This window comes from Mustela nivalis (assembly GCF_964662115.1).
Source record: "Mustela nivalis genome assembly, chromosome: 13".
Taxonomy (NCBI): Eukaryota; Metazoa; Chordata; class Mammalia; order Carnivora; family Mustelidae; genus Mustela; species Mustela nivalis.
In genome coordinates this window covers 90471749-90492309 of record NC_139032.1, presented here as the reverse complement: position 1 = coordinate 90492309, position 20561 = coordinate 90471749, and the positions used below count along the sequence as shown (strand labels likewise).

The following is a 20561-nucleotide window of genomic DNA, read 5'->3' as shown; positions in this document are numbered from 1 at the left end:
TGTGACTTTCCTCCCCTCCGCCCAGGATGGAGGCCTCGTGCCTGGAGCTCGCCCTGGAGGGGGAGCGTCTCTGCAAGGCGGGGGACTTCAAGGCGGGCGCGGCGTTCTTTGAAGCGGCGGTGCAGGTGGGCACGGAGGACCTGAAGACGCTGAGTGCCATCTACAGCCAGCTGGGCAACGCCTACTTCTACCTGAAGGAGTACTCCCGGGCCCTGGAGTACCACCGGCACGACCTGCTGCTGGCGCGGTGAGCGCGGGCGCCTGCCTCGGGGGCTCGGGGACCTGGGGACCGGGACCAGCCTGTCCATCGGCCCGTGGGCGTGGCTGGGGCCTGCTCGCCCGAGTGTGTCCGCGCTTGTGAGCCTGCCTCCGGGACTGTGTGTGTGTGTCGGCTGGGGGGGGTGGGGGGCGACCGCCTGTGCTCCCGCAGGTCCCCACCCTCCCTCAGCCCCCCCGGCCTTGGCTCGAGCTGCTCTCCTCCCCGAACACCCCCCTGCTTGTCTCCCACCCTCTGCCCCTCCTTCGCACGTGCAGTCAGCAGCGGGGGCCCCTGAGAGGGAGTGGAGGTCCCCGGGGCTCCCACCAGTCATGCCCACGGGCCCTTCCCCGGCCAGCGAGCCCCAGGTGTCCTCCGCACCCCGCCAGCATGTTGAAAGTTACTCACACTGCCAGGTGCCCCCTTCTCCCCGGCTCTCCCGGTCTCCGTCCGGCGGCCCCCAGGCCCTGACAGCTGCAGGCTGGGCCCCGCAGAGAAGTGACCCCCAGCTGGACTCCCCATCCTGGGGGCTGCCCGAGGGGGCCTCGCCCGCCAGCACAGGACCCCTGCCCAGCATTGCCCCAGTCGGCTCAGGGCCGGTCCTGCCAGGCCAGCCCCACCCCTGCCCGGCGTCCCTGCGGGACTCAGCGTCTGGAGCCCTCAGCCTGGCTGCTCACTCCCCACTGCCCTCCAGGACCATCGGGGACCGCATGGGGGAGGCCAAGGCCAGTGGGAACCTGGGCAACACACTGAAGGTCCTGGGCCGCTTTGACGAGGCCGTCGTCTGCTGCCAGAGGCACCTGGACATCGCCCAAGAGCAGGGGGACAAGGTCAGTCAATGGCTCCTGGGGGGCCGGCACCCCCGACCTGTGGCCCCACACTGGCCCCCGTGGGAGGAAGATGGGAGGGTGGCCTGGCCCCTGCCCAAGCTAGAGGCCCCGGCCCCCCAACATCCATGTCGGCCCTTCCTCTCACCGACCTCCCCGCTCTGGGCTCCAGAGGGAGACGTGGCCGCGCAGCAGCAGGGGGATGGGGAAGCTGTGGGCCCAGCCCGGTGCGGACGCTTGACTGTCCTGCTCCGTGACCTCCCTCTGTGACCCTGGGAGATCAGCATGGATAAGGAAATAGGGTGACTCACCCCAAGTCACAGCTCAAGGGGGCCGGGCCTGGCTGGGAGGCCCTTCCTCTCCCTGGGCAGCAGAGACCAGAGGGGCGCCCGTTACCAGGCATGGCCACCCCTCCCCTGTGACTCAGTCACTTGGGGTGTCCTCAGAGAGCGGTGGTCACACGCGAGACCCCCAGCCCTTCTTGGGGCTCCGGCCCTACCTTAGCGTCTGGATGTGGTGATTGTCCCCCTCCGGGTCCTTGCCTCGGGATATATGGACCGGCGACAGTGGGCTCCTCGGGGGCCCGGTCTACAGAAGTCCCCCAACCTCGGTGCCACCCTCAGGTTGGGGAGGCGAGGGCGCTGTACAACATCGGCAACGTGTACCATGCCAAGGGCAAGCAGCTGTCCTGGACCGCCGCGCAGGACCCCGGGCACCTGCCGCCGGACGTCCGGGAGCCGCTGCGCAGAGCCTCCGAGTTCTATGAGTGAGTGGGGTGGGCGGGGGCGCCCGCAGAGCCGGCGGGCCGCGGGGTGTCCACGCTTTCCCTCGCGCTTCCTGACGCCCCGCTGCTGGTCTCGGGGCGTGGCAGGTGCCCCTATCTGACCCCATCGGCTCTCCACAGACCCCTGCATGGCGATGGCCCGGTCAGCTCTCCTTCCCCACCCCCGCTGCACCTGTGCTCAGGGTCTGGTGGGGCTCCACCCCAGCCCCCGGTATCTCCCCACGCATCAGTCATCCACGGCGGTGCGGAGAAGCCACGTGTGGCATTTAGAAAACATTTGGCTGCAGGAAGGCCAGGGGCGTGGGGCTGAGCGTCTGTGCATGCGAGAAGCCTAGGGCAGACGAGCCCCGACTCGGCCTGAGCTCACACGGCGCCCGCTGGGGTGCGCTCCTGGGAGGAGCCAAGCGGAGGCTGCCTGCTCATCGCCCTCTAGCCTGGTCGGGGGGCGGGTGTCACGGGGCCCCTGCTTCCCATGCACTGAGAGGGACGTGGCTCAGACAGACGCGACCCCCAGGAGGAATCTGTCCCTGGTGAAGGAGCTGGGCGACCGGGCGGCCCAGGGCAGGGCCTATGGCAACCTAGGCAACACCCACTACCTACTGGGGAGCTTCATGGAGGCCACGGCCTTCCACAAGGAGGTGAGTGTACCGCGGGGCTTCCCCAGCCGCCTGGCTTCGCCGGCGCCCAGTGCAGGGACCTGGGCAGACCCCTCTGCACGCGCAGACATTGGCCTGGCCGCCCTGGGCGGGTAGGCTGTGTCTGCTGTCTGCCTCGGGTCCCAGGGCTGCTGTGTGACCACCCGGGCCTCGGGTCTGTGTCCTCAGCGCCTGGCCATTGCTAAGGAATTTGGAGACAAGGCGGCCGAGAGGAGGGCCTACAGCAACCTGGGGAACGCCCACATCTTCCTGGGGCGCTTTGACGTGGCTGCTGAGTACTACAAGTAGGCAGGCCTGCCCGCCCGCCCCCACCTGCCCAGCCCAGCCAGGGGGAGGGGGGCCACCTGGACACCAGCCCAAGGTCAGAGGTGAGCCTGACCTCCCAGCCTTCCCAGGGGCCAGGTGGGGGGTTCTGGGCCAACCCAGAAGGGTGGCCTGGCAAAGCCCTTGTCCGGGGGCTGCCAGGGATGGGAAGAACAACCTTCACTCGGTAAGTGCTGGTGGAAGCCACCGTGCGCTGGGGATGCAGCCGGCCTTGGCGGAGGGCCTCCTGGCGCTGGCTGTCGGAGGAACCCCGCAGCTGCCTTTGCCCCTGACGATGCCCCTAGGGCGCAGGTGTGGTCCGTCTTCTAGGGACTCATAGGGTAAAGACCACGGGGGCTCCTGGGCATCCCTGGCTTATGCTGGGAGGCTCTACAAGCCTGGCCTGAGTCGCAGAGGCCGGGTCACCAGCCCCAGGTCCCGTGCCGAGCCCTGACATCCCAAGTAAGGACCCCGAGCTGGGATGTGCTGTCCCTAGTCCTCTCTGGAGACCTCTGTGGGACCCTGGGGCTGAGGGCTCTGAGCAGATGGACTGCATCCCTATTGCCCACTGTCCACCCCGCAGATGAGGGCCCCCCAGCAAAGGGGGCTGCTAGAAACCCTCCCCCCCGGGGCTGACCCCTGTGCCCTCCTCAGGAAGACGCTGCAGCTCTCGAGGCAGCTCAAGGACCAGGCAGTGGAGGCGCAGGCCTGCTACAGCCTGGGCAACACCTACACGCTGCTGCAGGACTACGAGCGCGCGGCCGAGTACCACCTCCGGCACCTGCTCATCGCCCAGGAGCTGGCCGACAGGTGTGCGGGGCGGGGACTGGGGGGCTGTGGGGACGCTGGGGGCGGGGCCGGCCCCTGGGGATTCTGGCCGGTCCTCGTGGGCTAAGCCACAAGCTGCTTCCAGCGAGGCCCTGGCCTGCTGCTGACCGCCAGGCGACTCTGAGCAATGCCTGGCCTCAGCCTCCCTCCGTCGCGGGCCCCACCATGCACCAAGTGGGACTCGGTGAGACCCGGTGGGCGCTGGGCCAATTGCTGTGGCAACACTGGGGGCGGGCTGGTTGGGGGTGGGCCCTCATCACCGTGTCCGTCCGTGGCCCTTGAGCACCCCGTGTCTCCGAGGAGACACAGGAGTCTGAACACATGGGCAGGTGTGGGCGGCAGCCGGGGCAGGGGCCTCCGAGCCGTGGGCCGTGCGCCTCTTGCGGGGAGGAGAGGGCTGCTGGCCGGCTGCCCTGTCTGGGGGCTCCAAGTGGCCAGCTCTTGTTCTTGGGGGGACGACGTTTTGGAACCGGACGGTGACGGCTATGGATCGTTAAGTGCACGGAGCCCCTGGGCTGGCCCTGAAGGGGTTGCCTTTATCTTGTGTGATTTTTCACCTTAATTGAAAGATTAATGACTTGGGGAGTGCCCCTGTCCCTGTCCTCAAGGATGGAGGGAGCCATGGGGGTGAGAGCCTGATTGGCCTGTAGGGGGCCAGTGAGGCCCAGCAGGCCACGGGCTGTACCTGTGACCTGTTTCCCGCCCTGGCAGAGTGGGCGAAGGCCGGGCGTGCTGGAGTTTGGGGAATGCCTACGTGTCCATGGGGAGCCCCGCACAGGCCTTGACTTTTGCCAAGAAACACCTGGAGATCTCCCAGGAGGTGAGCCCGGCCTGCCCTGCCTCCCCTGCCACCTGTCCCCCACGGCTGCCGCCGCTGGCCTCAGAGGCCTCCCAGTGCCCAGCCCACCTGGGACCAGGCTCCTCTGTGTGCCCTGGCTCCTGGCTGGACATTCCTCCCTCCCTCCCGGGCTGTCGTGTGCTGGGCGAGTCTTCAGAGGCCGGTGGGTGCTTATCTCTGCAGTCAGGGCATCGGGGGAGGGGAGCGGGGGGCCTGTGTTCCACCCCTAGAGTATCATCATTCCCTGTGGGCCCACCCACGCCCGGGTCCTATGTCCCCGATGGGACCTGGCCAGGCCAAGGTGGAAATGACCTGCCACAGGCAGCCCAGGGGAACAAAGTCATGGCCGCCCCCAGGCTCTTCCCCCGGGAACCCCTAGCTGTTCACCCTTCTGGGGATGGGAGGCAGGGTCTTCGAGGGACCCTGGACCCAGGACCCTCCTACTATGGTCAGGTCGTCCCAGGTGGCCTCTGGCTTCCTGGTGCCTAGCCTGCCCCCTTCTCTTGGTTCCATCTTCCTCGGCCCCAGTGACATGGCCACATCCCCCTAGCACACACTCAGTGCCCACCCAGACCCATCACAGCCCCATGCCTGCTATTGGCAAGACCCATAGGAGCCCCAGTGGTGGGGAACAGGGAAGCTTGGGTCAGGAGAGCCCATCCCAGCAAGGCCGGCCCCATGGCCCCCTGAGCATAGGTGGGGGCCCACCAGTGGCCCCAGGGCTCCACTCGAGGTCTGGCCACCGTGTTCGGGCTTGTACTCTGGCAGTGTACTCTCCCCTATGCAGCAGGGCCATCCTCTGCTCTGACCTGAGACCCTGGAGGGGGCCTGAGGCGCCCAAGGGGTGCATGGGAAGCTCCGGGACTGAGAAAGGTGGGGTCTGGGGCAGGCCACCTGCCCTTGAAGGGCGCTCTGGCAGGAGTGCCCCACATGGCACAGGGCTGGCTGCCCGAGGCCCGGGCATTCCTGGGGTATGGAGGTGCTGCTTGGAGCCCACATGGCCCCCCGTTACCCAGGGCCAAAACCCCCAGAATCCATCCCTGAGGTACAGTGAGGCATGGTTCCCTTGGAGGCTCAGGGCTCAGCGACGGTCTGCCAGAGCCTCCTGCTCACCTGCGCACTAACTGGGCCCCGCTCGGCTGCAGGTTGGGGACCGCAGCGGAGAGCTCACAGCCCGCATGAACGTGGCGCAGCTCCAGCTGCTGCTAGGCCGGATGCCCAGTCCCGCGGCCACCGAGAAGCCAGACCTGGCTGGTTACGAGGCCCAAGGTGAGTTCCCAGACAGGGTGGGCAGGGTCTGGTAGGAGGCCCCCCAGGGTGCGTGGGGCATGGGCGCAGTTGACCCGAAGGTCAGTGGGAGAATTTTGGACAGAGCTGCCCAGTGAGGGTGGTCCGCCCCGGCCGCGGGAGTGTCTGCACGGGCACCCCTTCTTGGCCCTGCTCTGGAGCACCCAGATGGGGGGCAGGAGGGTCCAGGGTCCAGGGTGCTCAGGGCACAGACAGACGGTTCTATTTCCCCGGGTCAGGCCAAGAATTGGGAGATTGGAAAGTAGGGGGTAGAGAGGCATTCAGGGGCAGGGACAGCTTGGACAAAAGTGTGGCCTGAACATGAGGCCTTCAGGCCAGTGCTTTGTTGTCTCTGCGGCAGTGAGGGCCTGCACTCACCCTGAGCGCCCCTGGCTCATCACCTGGTGACGCCGTGGGATGGGGAAGACGAGGAGAGGGCCACTCACCGCCCCTGTCTCGGTGATCCTCCTGCTCCGGGCTGAGGGCTGGGCCCCGGGGGCGGGAAGCGGAGGCTGCGTCAGCCAGAGAGGCTCAGGGTGCTAAGCCCAGGGTGGGCCAGGGCAGCTATAATGACCTCATTCACGGGCTGCGGGTCCCCCCACACAGGTCCACATCATTAGGCACACAGGGGCATGTGGGGACAGAATGTTCCTTGCAAAGCAGAAAATGGATAAAAAGTGTGGGGCCGGGGGGAGGGAGGTGCTCCCTGAACTGGCTTCCCAGGGGGCAGTAGGTGGGTGCGGGGCAGGGAGCTAGCTGCCCCCTCCCTGCCTGCACGGACCCCAACCTATGGTTCTTTGAGTTTTGACCCCAATCTCTTCATGGCCGTGTTCCCCAGGGGTGCCTGCCCGCCCTGCGCCAGCCTCCGGAGCCCGTCAGGCCTGCTGAGGAGGAGGCTGGGGAAGAGGCTGTGGGCTGTGTGGAGGGGCCGCAGGGTTTCCATGCCTAATGCTGGGAGTTTCTGAGCTTGCCCTGTCCTGGGAAACGGGGCACATGTCGCTCCCACTCGGGTGAGGACAGGAGTAGAGGCGCAAAGCCTTCTGGGACCCCCAACCACCCTCGTTTTGGAGTGCTGTGGCTGAAGGGGGTGGGGTGGAGGAGGGCTCCCCCTTCGTCCCCGTCCTGCCCCAGGATGCAGAGGACGGTATCGACCCTTCGGGTGGGGTTTTCCTGAAGGTGGGCAGCTCTGCTTGGAGCCCCTGGCCCTGCGAGGCCCCCGCCGAGGAAGCCAGCAGCAAGGGAGGGCGAGGCTGGGCTGGGTTTCTGGAAAGGCGCCCCCGGGGGCGTGGCTAGTCCAGGTTGTGCGGCTCTTGTCCCCTTCTGCGAGCTGAGGAAAGGCGGGGCGCATCACGGGCGAAGGGCTGGCTGTGCTGGGAACAAGGCAGCTTCTGTCCTCCCCAGGCCGGCTCTGCTGCCCTGCCCCGTGCCCAGACCCTTCCCAGCCAGGGCCTCCGGAAGCCCCCTTCCCGCCCGCTGCCAGGGCTGGCAGGGGCCGCTCTCCAGAGCAGCCCGCTCAGGCCATGGAGGCAGGTGTGGGGGCCCCGGGCATCTCTGGGGGCCTTCAGACCCTGCAGTGCAGCTTCTGGGGGCAGGCAGGCCCCTGGAGTCTGGGCAGCTCTGAAGGAGAACCCCTGTTCAGGTGAGCCTGGCAGGGGCTGGGCCCTGTGGAGGGGGCACGCGGGACACTCCTGCAGGGGCCGGATCACTCCCTCACGGACTCCGTGCCCGTACACAGAGCGTGGGTGGGGGCCTGGCCCAGTTTCCAGAAGGGTGCCTGGAAACGGACCCTCCCGGCCAGGGATGGTGCCCTTGTGTGTACAGCGTGTCAGTCCTTGGGGGGGGTGACGCGGAAGGGGGCCAGGGGAGATCAGGGAGGGGGCTTACCCGCCCCACATCCTGGAACCCTGGGAGGATGTGAAGAGAGGCCGCCGCGGGCAGGGCCACGGCGGGCAGGGCCGTGGCGGGCAGGGCCACGGCGGGCAGGGCCGCGGTGGGCGGGTGGCGGACTCGAGCTTTTCTTTACTGTTGCGAGAAAAACAAGAGTCCTTTATGCTTTGCGGCTGGAGGACCCAGAGCCTGGCGCGGGGCGTGGCTCAGTCTGTGGGTCGATCGTGGTCCCAGCCTTGCAGCCCCCATCCCAGCAGAGACCCCAGAACAAGTCTGGGTGGGCACAGGCTCCTCCCAGCCGGCCGCAGGGGCCTGGGCCTGGGCCTGGGTCCGGTGTCCTGCCGGGCCATGAGCCTGCCCTTTCCGGCGAGGGCGTGTCAGATGCAGGTTCCAATGCACCCCCCGCGGACGTGGCAGCCCGATCAGGTCTTAAGAGGGTGGGGCCGGTCCTGAGCCCTGGGGAGCTGGACCCAGTGGTCTTGTGTCTCACAGGGTATGGGCCGTCCATGGACCCTGTGTTTGGCCACCATAGCGGGCTGGGATGTGCGGCGAATGTCTGAGCCACAGCTGCGGCTGCAGGCCCTGGCTCCGCCCCGTCCTGGCTGGCGGACCCCGTCATTGGACCCAGCTGTGCCCCACTGTCCCTGCCTGGGAACTGGGCCCACTGTTGTCCTGGGGCAGGGATGAGAGCCCTCCCTGGGGCGGGCTGAAGATGTGGACACTCCCCTGTCCCGCCGCACACTCAGCAGGTGGCCTGTCCCCGTTCACGAGCCAGGCACCCACGACACACGGCCGAAGACTTCGAGGCCGCGGGGGTCCTAGCTGTCCTCATGTCTGTCCCTTTCCTGGCTGCTCCACGCTTGACCTTCTGGAGCTTGCCAAATGGACCTGACCTCTCACGTCCTGACCCTGGCTCTGCGTCTCCAGGCCCTGTGACCACGGCTGGCCGTCTCTTTCTTGAGCCCCCGTATCCAGGGTCTTGGGAGGGCAGCCAGGTGGGACGGGCCCCACGTAATGAACACCCAGAAACACAGGCTGCGCATCAGGGAGCAAGCCTGCCCAGGCGACCAGGGGTGACAATGTGCGACAGGCAGTAGTGGACAGATAACGCGCAGCAGGTGTTTGGGAAGAAGGAGCAGCTTGAGGCTGAGTGTGAGTGGCGTGTGGCCTTGTGGGGGCTGCCGCCTCCGTCAGCTTGGGAGCGGATCGGAACACCGCAGACCGGGAGGCTTGAAGGCCTAGATGTTTACTTCTGATGGTTCCGCTGCCGCTGGGGACTGGAGGTGTGAAAGCAGGGAGCCAGAGGACGGTGGGGTCTGGGGGTAGAGGGGGTTCTGTGTTTTCTCACAGGGGCACCCACCCCAACACCCGCAGGGCCTCAGCTCAACCCTGATCACCTCTCAGGGTCCTGCTTCCTGTCATCACGGTGCAGGGGTGGTTTGGGTCTTCAATATGGAATGTGGGGGACACAAACATGTGGTCCATAGCAGTGACATCTGATCAAAGACTTAGAAGGGGAGGAGGGAGTGAGCCTGAACTTAAATGGAGAATAGCTGTGCAAAGGCCCTGGGGCCTGGGTAAGCCTGGCTGGGAGGAGCAATGAGGGGGAGGGGGCCCCTGCAGGGTGAACAGAGGAAGCAGATCGAACACGCCCTGCAGGCATCTCTCTGGCTCCCCCCCCAGCGTGGACAGGGTCCAAGAGCAGGGAGGCAGACCCCAGCAAGGGTGAGGAGGGCTCAGATTTTGGATCTGTTTTGAAGGTGGAGCTGCTGGGATTTTGGAAGAGACTGAAGGCAGGGAGAAGCTGGGGGGACACAGCCACGCAGTTAGAAAGCAGGATTGCCTGTGTCGATGGGACAAGCTGCACGTGGGAGGGGCAGGTCGGGGCTGGGCGCAGCACGAGACTGGTAGGGCAGAAATGACGCCGGCGCTGGTCAGACGCAGGCGGGAGTGGGGTGGTGCTCAGGGAAGTTTCCAGACCTCACCCTCTGGGCTGGGTGGATGGGACGCGTGCCAATGCCTGTGTGGCCGCACGCCCCAGTGAGGGCAGCCCACGCTCCCGACAGAGGGTGCATTTAGCCAGGCTCAGAGGGCCACAAGGGGACCCGCCCTGGAGCCGGACACAAGCCGTGTCTCAGAGCGGCGATTCAGCCTCCACCGCGGCCTGTGCCTGACCGTCCAGCCAGGCAGGGCCCAGCACACAGGGTGGAGACCTCGAATCGGGCCCTGGGGTATCAGGGAGCAGAGAAGACAGGGGCCACCAGCCCGCCCACGGCGGGAGATGGAACCAGGTTGTCGCTGGCTGTGGTGAGTAACGGGCTATGCACAGAGGCCTGCCCATCCCAACGGGCCACTCAGCTGTGGGTGACTCCCAGAACGGAGGTGCCCCTCCATTACTGCCATGGCTGGTCGCGACCCCCAGGCACCGGCTGGTGCAGGATGGATTCCAGTGTTTCTTCGGAGCCGTCTGCCTAGTCTGGGGTGGGGGTGGACGGGTTGGGGTGGGTGCCCTTATGAGGAAACACACAGAGGGGACGCCCCCTCTGGGCCTGCGCTAGCTCCTCTGGCCCCCCCAGCGTGGACAGGGTCCAAGAGCAGGGAGGCAGACCCCAGCAAGGGTGAGGAGGGCTCAGATTCTGGATCTGTTTTGAAGGTGGAGCTGCTGGGATTTTGGAAGAGACTGAAGGCAGGGAGAAGCTGGGGGGACCCGTGGGGTCGACACCTGGGCGCTGCCTGCTGGCCAGGGGCTGCGTGCAGGGGGCAGAGGCAGGCTTGGCCCTGACCGTGGCAGCTAAAGGCACGGGGGAGGGGCCGCGGACAGCCCCACATCCTGGGCCCAGGTAGCTGCAGGCCACCATCTCCTGGTCAGGCTGCTGCAGCTGTCCCCTCCCCGGCCTGCTGGGACAGCAGTCCCCAACGCCCTCCTCCGAGAGTCACTGCTTTTTCACCCAAGGCCCCTGGAGTGTGGGGGGCAGGGTGTGGCTTCTTCAGAACCCCAGGCCAGGACAGGGAGAAGGGCTGGACACCTATTCCGCTTTTAGGAAGCCCTGGGCGTTTGGTTGGGCTGATCTGAATGACCTCCTGAGCCGGCCCCTCTTGCTCTGGGGACCGTGTCTCAGGCAGCGCGTGTGGGCCCAGGGTGGGGTCGGCCTGCGCTGTCCGCCACGGGTGTTCGTGTGGAGCTCCGTGCCGTGCCGGGGTAGCTACGGAGGGCAGGCCGTCCTCGAGATGCAGCCTGAGGGTGTCCACAACACGCCAGCCGCCGTCAGACGCTTCCCCGGGGCTCCCTCCGCACCGCCGGCGACAGGCCTGCGGGCCCAGTCTGCCAGGGGCACTGAGCCCGAGGGCAGGCCGTGGGTCCAAGGTCCGGTGCTGCCAAGACAGGACCCTGGAGCGTCCGCCACACCGCAGGCCTTGCTCACTCTACGCATAGCACTTCCTTGCCTCGCACAACCCTACCCTTGCACAGGGGCCCCCAGCGGGTGCCCAGCCTGTGTGTGGAGCTAGAGGGGTGTTCAGCTCCTGGGAGGACCTGAGCTGCGTGTGTGTGTGTAGGTTGAGGAGTGAACAGATTAGGGTCCGAGGCCCCATCTGCATGGAGTTCAGTGGGGGAGGCCCCGGGCATGGCAGGAGCTCAGACACAGGACCTGTGGGGAGCACCGAGGCCAGACCCCGCCCAGGCCCTAGGGAGTCTGCCCCACCCCCACTCCCAACTGCTTGTCCGTTGGGGGTGCAAGGTCATACGGACACTGTGTCTGCTTTTGCAAGGGACCATGAGGTGGACATTCCCCTGCCAGTCCCCAGGGTGCAGGCTGACACCCTGACCCTCCCCAGAGAAACCGGTGGCCTGGGCCAGCCCACCTCTCGGCCCCCAGTCAATGCCAGGCTGACCGGGCCTGCTGTCTTCCAGGTGCCAGGCCCAAGAGGACACAGAGGCTGAGTGCAGAGACCTGGGGCCTGCTGAGGCTCCCCCTGGAGCGGGTGAGTGGGGCTCGGGGTGGGCGGCTGGGGCCCCGGGGCCAGAGGGGCAGCCCCTGGCTGTGAGCAGCTGAGCGCGGAGAGCAGGTCCCCCCGAGGCTGGCCGAGTACTTGCTGAGCCGCCTCCATCCCCCACCCCAGTCTGTGTCGCATCCCCGCAACCGGAGACCAGGGTGCCCTCCGCAGCCTGAAACGCAAGCCCAACCACTGGCCCCCGGAGAGGCCCCTGCAAGGCCCTGTCCCCGCCCCCTTCATCCCAGGGTCCCACCAGCCGTGTGCCCCGGGGGACAAGCCCCAGTCCTTACCCACTGTAGACCCCAAGCCCCCACCCAGCCACGGTCCCCAGTGTCCTGGGAGGCTCCCACTCCTGGGTGCTCCCCGCCGTTCCAGCTGGAGCAACTAGGCCTTGGCAAGCCCCCAGGCGACTGGACACGGGGCAGGGTAGGGCTCTGGGCCCACTCTGTTCCTGCCAGAAGTGGGCACTGTGTCGTCCTGGGGGAGCGAGCTAGCCTCTTTGAGCCTCTGGTTCCTCCAGCGTGGACGGGGTTCAGTGTGGGGGTCTGTTGGGGAGCAAGGCGCGTGGCTGCCGTGGTTACTCGCTGCTCAGTGTGGGGTCAGCTGCCTCGCTCGCAGCTCCTCCAGGGCCGTGCCCTGCCTCTCTGCACCCCCAGGCCTTCTCTCGCCCTCCCCTCTCCAACCCCTGAGAGCTTAGGTGCAAGTCTGGGAGACAGGGCTGCTGCTCTCCCTTCTTGGGGTCCCGTGCCGGGGAGCATGGGTTTGGGATTGCTGACGGCCCCCGCCCATGCCTGGCCTTCCTCCCCCTCCCCAGGAGCAGAATGGAGACAGCCACCAGGTGGGGGAGTGGCGGGGGCCAGGCAGGGACGTGCTCCCTCTCCCCATGAGGAGCAGGAAATACCAGGAGGGGCTGGAGGCTGCCGAGAGGCCCCGAGAGGGCGGCCACTCCCCGCTGGACAGCGCAGACGTCCGGGTGCAGGTCCCCCGCACGGTAGGCGACCTCTTCTTGGGTGCCGTCCTGTGCTGCAGACCTGGGCTGGGCCAGGCACCCACCCCCCACCCGCCGGGGGCAGAGGCCACGGCCCTGGAACGCCCCCAGGCCTGAGCGCAGGGCACTCGGTGCACGGACAGCACTCCATCTGTTGTGTCCTGGCCTCGGCTGGGCCCAGGCCGTAGAGAAACTGGACTGGAGGCCTCGTGTTTGGGGATCTGTAGGACGACCTTGCGGGGACCGCAGGCCCTCGGGCCGGCCAGCAGCCCTGTCTGGGTACACAGCGTCGGGAGCCGGAGGCGGACGGATGGTGGGTGAGGGAGCGATGGGCTGGCAGTCAGATGCAGAGCAGTGGGGGCAGAGGGACAGGGACCTCCCGCTCCTGGCGGGTATCCGTGAGACGGGGCTAGCCCATCTGGGCTCACGGAAGCCGGTCAGGGTTTGGGAGGCCCTGCCGAGCCAGGTTCAGAGGTCAGCCTAGAACACCACCCCTCACCACCAGGCATGCAGAACACCTGGGTCCAAATGCTTGGGAATTAGTCTAAAAACAGTTTCCTTTGAGGGCTTAATCAGCACCTGCCCCGACACTGAGGAGCGTGGGCGCCGCGCTGGGTATTCTTAGCCCTGGAGGCTGCTCTGTGCCCGTCTTTCCCTTGTGCCCGGGAGGGCCTCTGCCAACCCCGTGTGACCCCGGCACTGCCCTCCAGCCTGCCAGCCAGGGTCTGTGTCCGTGGAGGGAGAGGGGGGAGGAGGGGGGCGCTGCTGAGGCCCCAGCAGAGTGGGGCTGCCACCCACACCGTGCGTTTGGGGCCCCCAGCCCTCAGTGCGGGGGCCTTGCCACCATCACACGGGGCTTTGGGGGCCCCGGGAACTCCTCCTGGGGCAGAACGTGGGATCAGGACTGCGCCGGTCCCGAGTGTCACGGTCCCTCCAGAAAGTGTCTGGCAGGGGAGGACCCCCAGGCACCAGGGAGCCACAGCAGGCTTTGAACAGGAAGGCCTTTCTCCATGGTAACCTGGCCCTAGCTGCGTCCCTGTTGCTGCCATCCGGGGGAGGGGGTGCCTTCCACCAAACATGGATAGTAGCCAACGTTCAGGCTTGCCACGTGTAATCCGTTTACAGCAGCCCTAAGAAGGAAAACTGATGCACAGGGCAGCCGAGGGAGGTGGCCTGAGGGCACCCAGCTAGGAATGGTGGAGCTGGGGTTCCAAGGCCGTGGTCAGCTCCTGGAACCCCAGCTCTGCTCCTCAGAGACCTGGCGGGCTCTGGGCTGTGGGGACACCGTTGCAGGAGACGCCAGTGGTGGAGAGCCAAGGCTGGCCCCAGCTGGAGGCCTGGACCCCAGTGGCCGCCTGATTCCCCTGTCCCGAAGACACTGGCCCGGCTCCCCACCGTCAGAACTGGGGGCGGGCCCTCCTTCCAGGGCTCTGAGCTCCCTGTAGGTGCAGGGCAGAGAGGGCCCTGGGGGCTCTGCGTCCCCTTCCTGTCCTCCCCTCCTGCCAGGGCTCCTACCCAGTTCCCCCCAGTGCCCCAGAGTCGGCTGGCACTGGGCCCTGGGCCAGCGCGAGGAGGACTGTCCTGGGGGCCAGCCAGAGGCCGAGGTTCATCAGACCGCCCGGTGCAGGGAAGGGACCCCGTGGCGGGTGGCAGGGGCGGGGAGGGTGCTGGGGGGGGGTGGAGCCCCTGGGGCTGCTGCACAGGGAGCGGCCACACAGCCCGTGCCCGTGGGAAGGGCCAGCATCCTTCTGGCTCCTCATGCGGCCACGGCAGACCCGGCTCCGGCCTCAGGAGTCAGGGCTGAAAAAAGAGACGACTTCTGGGCTGACCCAGCTTGGAAGGAAGCCGGACCCCCGTCAGCGGCCCCTGTCCATGGGAACGCTGCTTCACAGACGGGTTCCATCCCCCTCACCCCTCGGCCTGACCGCCCGTGGGCCAGAGCAGGAGCCCTCTGTGCTGGAAATAGTCTGAGTGTTTACAGAGCCTATGCGTGTGCGTCTGCCTCATGTGTGAGTGTGCGCCCGCGGGAGTGAGTGAGCGCAGGCAGGGGGGCCCTCCGGGGCGGGGACAGTGCGCCCCTGGGGCCTATTTAAGCACTGAACCTACGGGGGCAGCACAGACGCCACATGGCCCAGGCTGGGGACAGCACATAGTGCACAGCCCGGTCACGCCGCTGGAGGGGAGCTGCGGTGCTAGCGTGAGTGTCGGGTCCCCGGCGCGGGAGGCTCAGGGAGCACTGGGGGCCCTGTGACGCTGGAGGGAGGTTGCAGAGCAGAGCTGTTGTCCGGGGGTTGGTGCTGTTGGGGTGAGCTCAGCACCTCTGCACCCGGCCAAGGCAGGGGTGCGGGGAGCCAGCAAGTCCCAGGCCAGAAGTCCAGCAGGACCCAGGGAGCCCGAGTCAGGGGCCCACGGAAAGGGCACAGCGTGTCCTGTGGGGACCCAGGGTGGCAAAGCACACGAGCAGGGCCTCTCTGTTGTCCAGAGCCTCATCCCTACACACCCCCAAATCACGGAGGCCCTAGCCCTTCCCAGGGTCCCACACAGCTCTGCTCTGGGGCCCTCTCTGCCCAGCCCCAGCTACAGGGGTGATGGGCCAGGGGAAGCCTCTGGTAAACAGTACCTAGCTCAGCCCCGGGAGGCTGGAGTGCTGAGGTCCCAGATGTCTAGAGAAGAGGGGCCCCGCGGCTACACCTTTTCTGGGAGAGGTTGGCTCCCTTCACCTGACCCACAGTCCACCTGCGGACCCCAGCAGTAGGGGGGTGCGGCATGTACCCCCATACCTGGCTGACCCCAGGGCCCCAAGCAGCCTGTAAACAGCCCTGTAGGGAGGCACCTACACGACCCCCACCCGTGCAGAGCTGATGCTTGGCCCTGCCCAGTCCGCCAAGAGCAGCACCCCCGGGCCCCCACCCCGGCCCAGGCCCCTGTGCACTCTGTGCCAGCTTTCGGTTCGCTCTGGGCTCTTTGGGGTCTTGGGCCAGGATGCAGGACAGCAGAGCGCTGAGTCGGAGGCTCCTCAAACACCCTCAGCCTTGGGTCTGGGCCCACGCTGGTGGGACAGGGGAGAGGCCGCTGTCCTCCCACATGGGCCACAGGCACGGCTCCCCTGTAGGCTGTGTCAGGACCACCCACGAGGTTGGCCCTCCCTGGATCCCTCTTGGCTTTGGGGGACCGTACCACCCTGGGGGCCCAGAATGGGCCTGTTTGGGGGATCCCCAACCGAGCTCCCCCGCCCTGGTACCTGCCTCTGCAGTGGGGTGGGGGGGGTCGTCAGGAGATCTGGGCTCCAGCCAGCGCTTAGTAGGTGACACGATTGCTATTGTGGTCTCTCCGTGAGCGAGGCTCTGAGCAGGCCCCAGGAGGCCCCCTCAACCAGCCAAGAGGTGGACAGGCCAGGGCTGGGCAGGGGCCACCGGCATCAGAGGGAGAGGGGAGGACCCAGTCTGTAGCCAAGGTGGCTCCTGGAAGCCGCCCCCTCCACCAGTCACCCTCGGGGCCCTGAGAGACCACTGCCTCCAGCCTCCGCTCCTATGGCTGTGTAAACTGAGGCCCAGAGGGGGACTGGGTTTGCCAGTTGGGACTCAGGCAGGTCCAGTGGCCCGGACTCCGCTCGCCATCCCCCCTCACTCTGAGGACCACCGCCCCCTCCCTGGCCTCCTCCGTGGGGCTTGCCCAGACCTTGCAGGTGGCCCCTGGGTCAGCCCTCCCCACCACCCGGGCTGCGCACTGAGGCATCTCCCAGAATCCCTCAGTGTGTCCAGGCCCTGCCCCCCCCAGCCACTCAGAGCAGAGCCTGGACACCTCAGCCAGCGTGCAGGGGGCTGGGGGACGGCTGCACCTTCTCTTTAGCCTGAACATCCTGCACCCAGGGTCCTGGCCGCCACACATCTGTCCTCTGGGCCTGCCCACGGGTCTAAGCGCAGGAGGGGTGGAACACAGGAGCCCTCACCTCCCCCAGCTGTGGCTCCCTGCCTGTGGTGATATGACCTGACACTGCTGGTCCCAGATCCGCCGTCACGGCTGCCGGGGCCCTGGCACAGACAGGCCACTGTGATACGGGAGCTGGACAGCAGGGCTTCCCGGCGGCCCAGGGTCCAGTCACTCACTCGCTACTGGTTGATTCGTGTGTTCGGCTGCCCCGGCGAGTGCCATGCTGGGCGGCCGGGTCCCAGAGCTACCAGCACAGCTGGAGCTCGACAAGCGTGTGATAGGGTCCCATGCGGCAGGGGTGGGGGACGTGGGGCACAGGGACGCTGCTGGGAAGCGCTCCAGGAGGGCGAGCGGGGGTTGGTGGTGGGGTGTGGGAGGAGGATGGGCAGGTGGGGCGAGGGTCCTGACCTCACCCCGGGCGGAGCAGCAACCCCAGTGCTGTCTGGGGGCCTGAGGAGCTGGTGACCGGAGCCGGGCCACCGTGGCTGGGCCAGAGCCAATGCTGACTGCATGCCCCCCCCCCAGAGCATCCCTCGGGCCCCATCCTCCGACGAAGAGTGCTTCTTTGATCTCCTGAGCAAGTTCCAGAGCAGCCGTATGGACGACCAGCGCTGTCCCCTGGAGGAGGGTCAGCCTGGGGCCTCCGAGGCCACAGCTGCCCCCACCCCGGAGGAGAGGGTCGGTGAGTGCCCCCCATGGAGCTCCCCTTGTCCTTGCCACGCTCACTCCCCACCCTCCAGCGCAGTGCCCCCCCAGGAGCCCTTGCTCCCGAGGGGTGGGATACCCTGCTGCAAAAGTGCCCCTTGTCACCACCTCATCCCCTGCCTCCCCCAAAGCTGCGTCCCGGGAAGCCTGTCGTCATCCCTGCTCCCTGGGGCATGCCGTGTCGGTGCACCGTGGGCCAGGAGCGGGCGTGGGAAGCCAGGCTTTCTCCCCGGCACCTAGGAGCCCCCGTGGGTGGGCGTGGGGCCTGTAGCAGGGACAGCCCAAGGCATCTGGGGTCACTGCTGGGAGCCCCGTGTCCCCCAAAGTGTGGAGGGTGGGATGGGGCCCTGGCCTGACCCGGCCCGTGGGGCCCCCCCTCCCCACCTCGCCCCCCAGCCCAGCCCTCGCGGACGGCCTCCCCGCAGACCGAGGAACTCCTGGACCTCATCGCCAGCTCCCAGAGCCGCCGGCTGGACGACCAACGGGCCAGCGTGGGCAGCCTGCCTGGGCTGCGCGTCACCCACAGCAACCTGGGCCGTCTGCGTGGTGATGGGGATCCACAGGAGCCAGGGGACGACTTCTTCAACATGCTTGTCAAGTGCCAGGTGGGCCTGCGGCTAGGGGACTGGGGGTACCCTCTTCCCCATGCCCGCCCCGTCTCCCTCCATGCCTGCCCCTTGCCCCCTGTGCCCTCTTCCCCGTGCCCGCCCATCTCTCACCATGTTCACGCATGGCCCCCCGCGCCCCCCCACCCCACGTCCTTCTCCACCTCCAAGCGCCCAGGGCCCCTTCACCTTCGCACGGGATGGAGGCTCCTCAAGCCTGTGGTGGGCTCCGGCCGGTCCAGCTCAGGCCGGCTTCACTGCTGTCACCGGGTGCCCACAGGTGCACCTGGGCCCCCCCGGACACCCTTAGGCTGGCTGTTCCTCATGGGGCAGGAGCTCTGGCTGGGGGGCACCGCTGGGGCGTGGTGCAGCCCCTGGCCCCCCAGGCAGGGCGAGACAGCGGAAGGGTTCAGGGACCTCATGCAAGGCTGCGGGAAAGGCTGCAGCCTGGGGCACGGTGTGGTTTCCAGACGTGCTGTTCGTTCCCACAGAGCAGAGGAAAGCGTGGCCCTGGGCGAGTCCGGAAATCCTCCAAAGTGGCCCCTACAGAGAACCCCCGAGCCCCTGGCCCACACGCCCGCACGCGCCAGCAGCTGCACCGGCTCCCGGCTCTTCTGCTCCAGGCCCTGCGCAGGAGTCCCAGGGCCTCCCCAGTCCTGCCCCAAACCCCTGGCCTGACGGGGCGCCCTGGGGAGCTTCGCACCTTGGGCTCGGGGAGCTACAGTCCCCAATCCTGCCCCCGGGGCTCCTGAAGGCATCCCTGTCGGGGGGTCTTGGGTGCAGTAAGGGAAGGCCAGCCGGCAGCCCCGCAGCCCGGCCTGCTCGCCCATGCCTGGCGGTGACTCAGTCCTCCCTCCCTGGGTGGCCTGGGCAGAGGCTCCTCGTTCTTGAGGCCGGGGCTCCCAGCACTGCCCGCAGGGCTGATTTTATCAGTAAATGCAGAGAGAGCCGCTGGCCAAAACCCCCACGTGGGCCTTGTCCCCGAGACCAAGGACCACTGGGCCCGTGCGTGAGGCCAGGCCCTCCGAGGCGGGGGAGGCCCGAGCTGCCAACCGATGAGTCCGTGTCTGCCCAGTCCTCCAGGATCGATGACCAGCGCTGCCCGCCTCCTGACGTGCTGCCCCGCGGCCCCACCATGCCTGACGAGGACTTCTTCAGCCTCATCCAGAGGGTGCAGGCCAAGCGGATGGACGAGCAGCGGGTGGACCTTGCCGGGAGCCCCGAGCAGGAGGGGGGTGGGAGCCCCGAGCCCCGGCAGCAGTGTCAACCCGGGGCCAGCTAAGCCCCTGCAGCCATGGCCAGGCTGGCCCCAGCCCAGCTCTGGGCCTTGGGGCCAGGGGGCTCACTGTCACCTGTGATGCCCGCAGCCCCTCGAGAAGCCCATTCCTCCAGAGGCCATGGCTGAGGGCAGGCTCTGCATCCCCTGTGGCCGATGCTGGGCACACGGCCCCCACAGCACCCCTCTCTTGGGGGGGCAGGCTCGGGCCAGGGCTGCCCTGGGTGGGTGGGGCCTGCCTCTGTCCTGGACTGGCTCCCACGTGGGACACGGGACACGGCCTTTCTGCCCGACCTGCCTGGCCTGGCCTTCTCCCCGCCCCCACCCTGCCCCAGGTCTGGCCTGTAGCTTGCTGGTCCCTCACCCTCCCTGGCCTCTCCCCGCTCTGCCCAGCTCCATCCCTCTGGCCCACCCGGCAAATGTGAAGACTCCACGGCCGCCCCCAAGCCCCCAAAGGCTGCTCGGAAGCCACAGCCACGGGGCCTGCCAGCAACATGGACGCTTCGGTCCTCCCGGGGAGGGTCCCAGGGATGACCGAGCAGACATGCTTGGCCCAGTCCCAGCCCCTGGCCTGCCGGCCGCCCTGCTTGCCTCCTCTGGGCTGGAGGAGGTGGAAGGCCGGCTGGGAAAGCTTGGAGCCCGACAGGACGGTCCACACGGCCCCAGCCGGCCCCCAGTCCGGAGCAGGCAGGGGCCTTGAGGGAGGGGAGGGGAAGGGTGGGGATAAGCTGTGACACCCTAAACCCTAATCCCTGAAAGCCCAGGGACGGAGCAGGCCCCGCTGGAATGCCAGCCGGCAGCGAGAGCTGCTCCCTCACCACACCAGGGCCGGGGCGGCTGGCAGAAGCCGGGGGTGGGGGGTTCAGCTTGGCTCAACCCTGTGCCTCCAAGTGAGCACCCAGCCCTCAGCTGGGAAGATGACATCACTGCCTCCTCCTGTGGGGAGGGTCCGCCCGCACACACTGGCAGCCCACGGGATTGGGCAGGAGACGGGCCCTCTGGGGGGCTGCAGCCCTGGCCTGCCACCAGCCCTCTGGCAAGCCCCTGGCCCCACACCTCAACCCTGTGGCCCCTAGGGTGTGGGGGCTACCTTCTCCCCAGGAGGTGCCTCAGCCGGGCTCCTCGGTCTTTCTCTGAGGCTCTCCAAGCGTGGGGAAGCAGCCAGACCCCCACCCCACAGTACAGCCTGGGGGCCCCAGGCCCCCAGCGACCATGCTCTGAAGGGTGTGGGGTCCGACGCCAGAACACGGGCTTCTCCCAGGCCGCCCCACATACTTGAATGTACGTGCATATTTATTGCTCACGCGTTGTCTGCCATGCTGTCAGTGGGTCCTTTCCAACCCAAGAGGTACATTTTTTTTTTTGTTTTTCCCAAAAAAATAAAGTCTGCCAAGTGAA

At 67.5% G+C, this 20561-nt stretch overlaps 1 protein-coding gene across 3 annotated transcripts in view; it reads left to right on the top strand.

Moving 5' to 3' along the window:
* Positions 1 to 20561, top strand: part of GPSM1 (G protein signaling modulator 1) — a 28916-nt gene extending 8355 nt beyond the window's left edge. For 2 of the 3 annotated variants that reach the window (XM_082696102.1, XM_082696101.1), the window contains exons 2-14: positions 26 to 247; positions 951 to 1086; positions 1707 to 1849; positions 2382 to 2505; positions 2692 to 2807; positions 3481 to 3636; positions 4366 to 4474; positions 5638 to 5761; positions 11577 to 11647; positions 12474 to 12650; positions 17103 to 17259; positions 17679 to 17887; positions 18963 to 20561. In XM_082696102.1, coding sequence (XP_082552228.1) covers positions 27 to 247; positions 951 to 1086; positions 1707 to 1849; positions 2382 to 2505; positions 2692 to 2807; positions 3481 to 3636; positions 4366 to 4474; positions 5638 to 5761; positions 11577 to 11647; positions 12474 to 12650; positions 17103 to 17259; positions 17679 to 17887; positions 18963 to 19169 — 1950 coding nt within the window. In that variant the 5' untranslated portion in view covers position 26 and the 3' untranslated portion in view covers positions 19170 to 20561. Of the gene's footprint in view, positions 1 to 25; positions 248 to 950; positions 1087 to 1706; positions 1850 to 2368; positions 2506 to 2691; positions 2808 to 3480; positions 3637 to 4365; positions 4475 to 5637; positions 5762 to 11576; positions 11648 to 12473; positions 12651 to 17102; positions 17260 to 17678; positions 17888 to 18962 lie in introns of all 3 variants that reach the window. The other variant, XM_082696103.1, reaches the window with a different exon arrangement.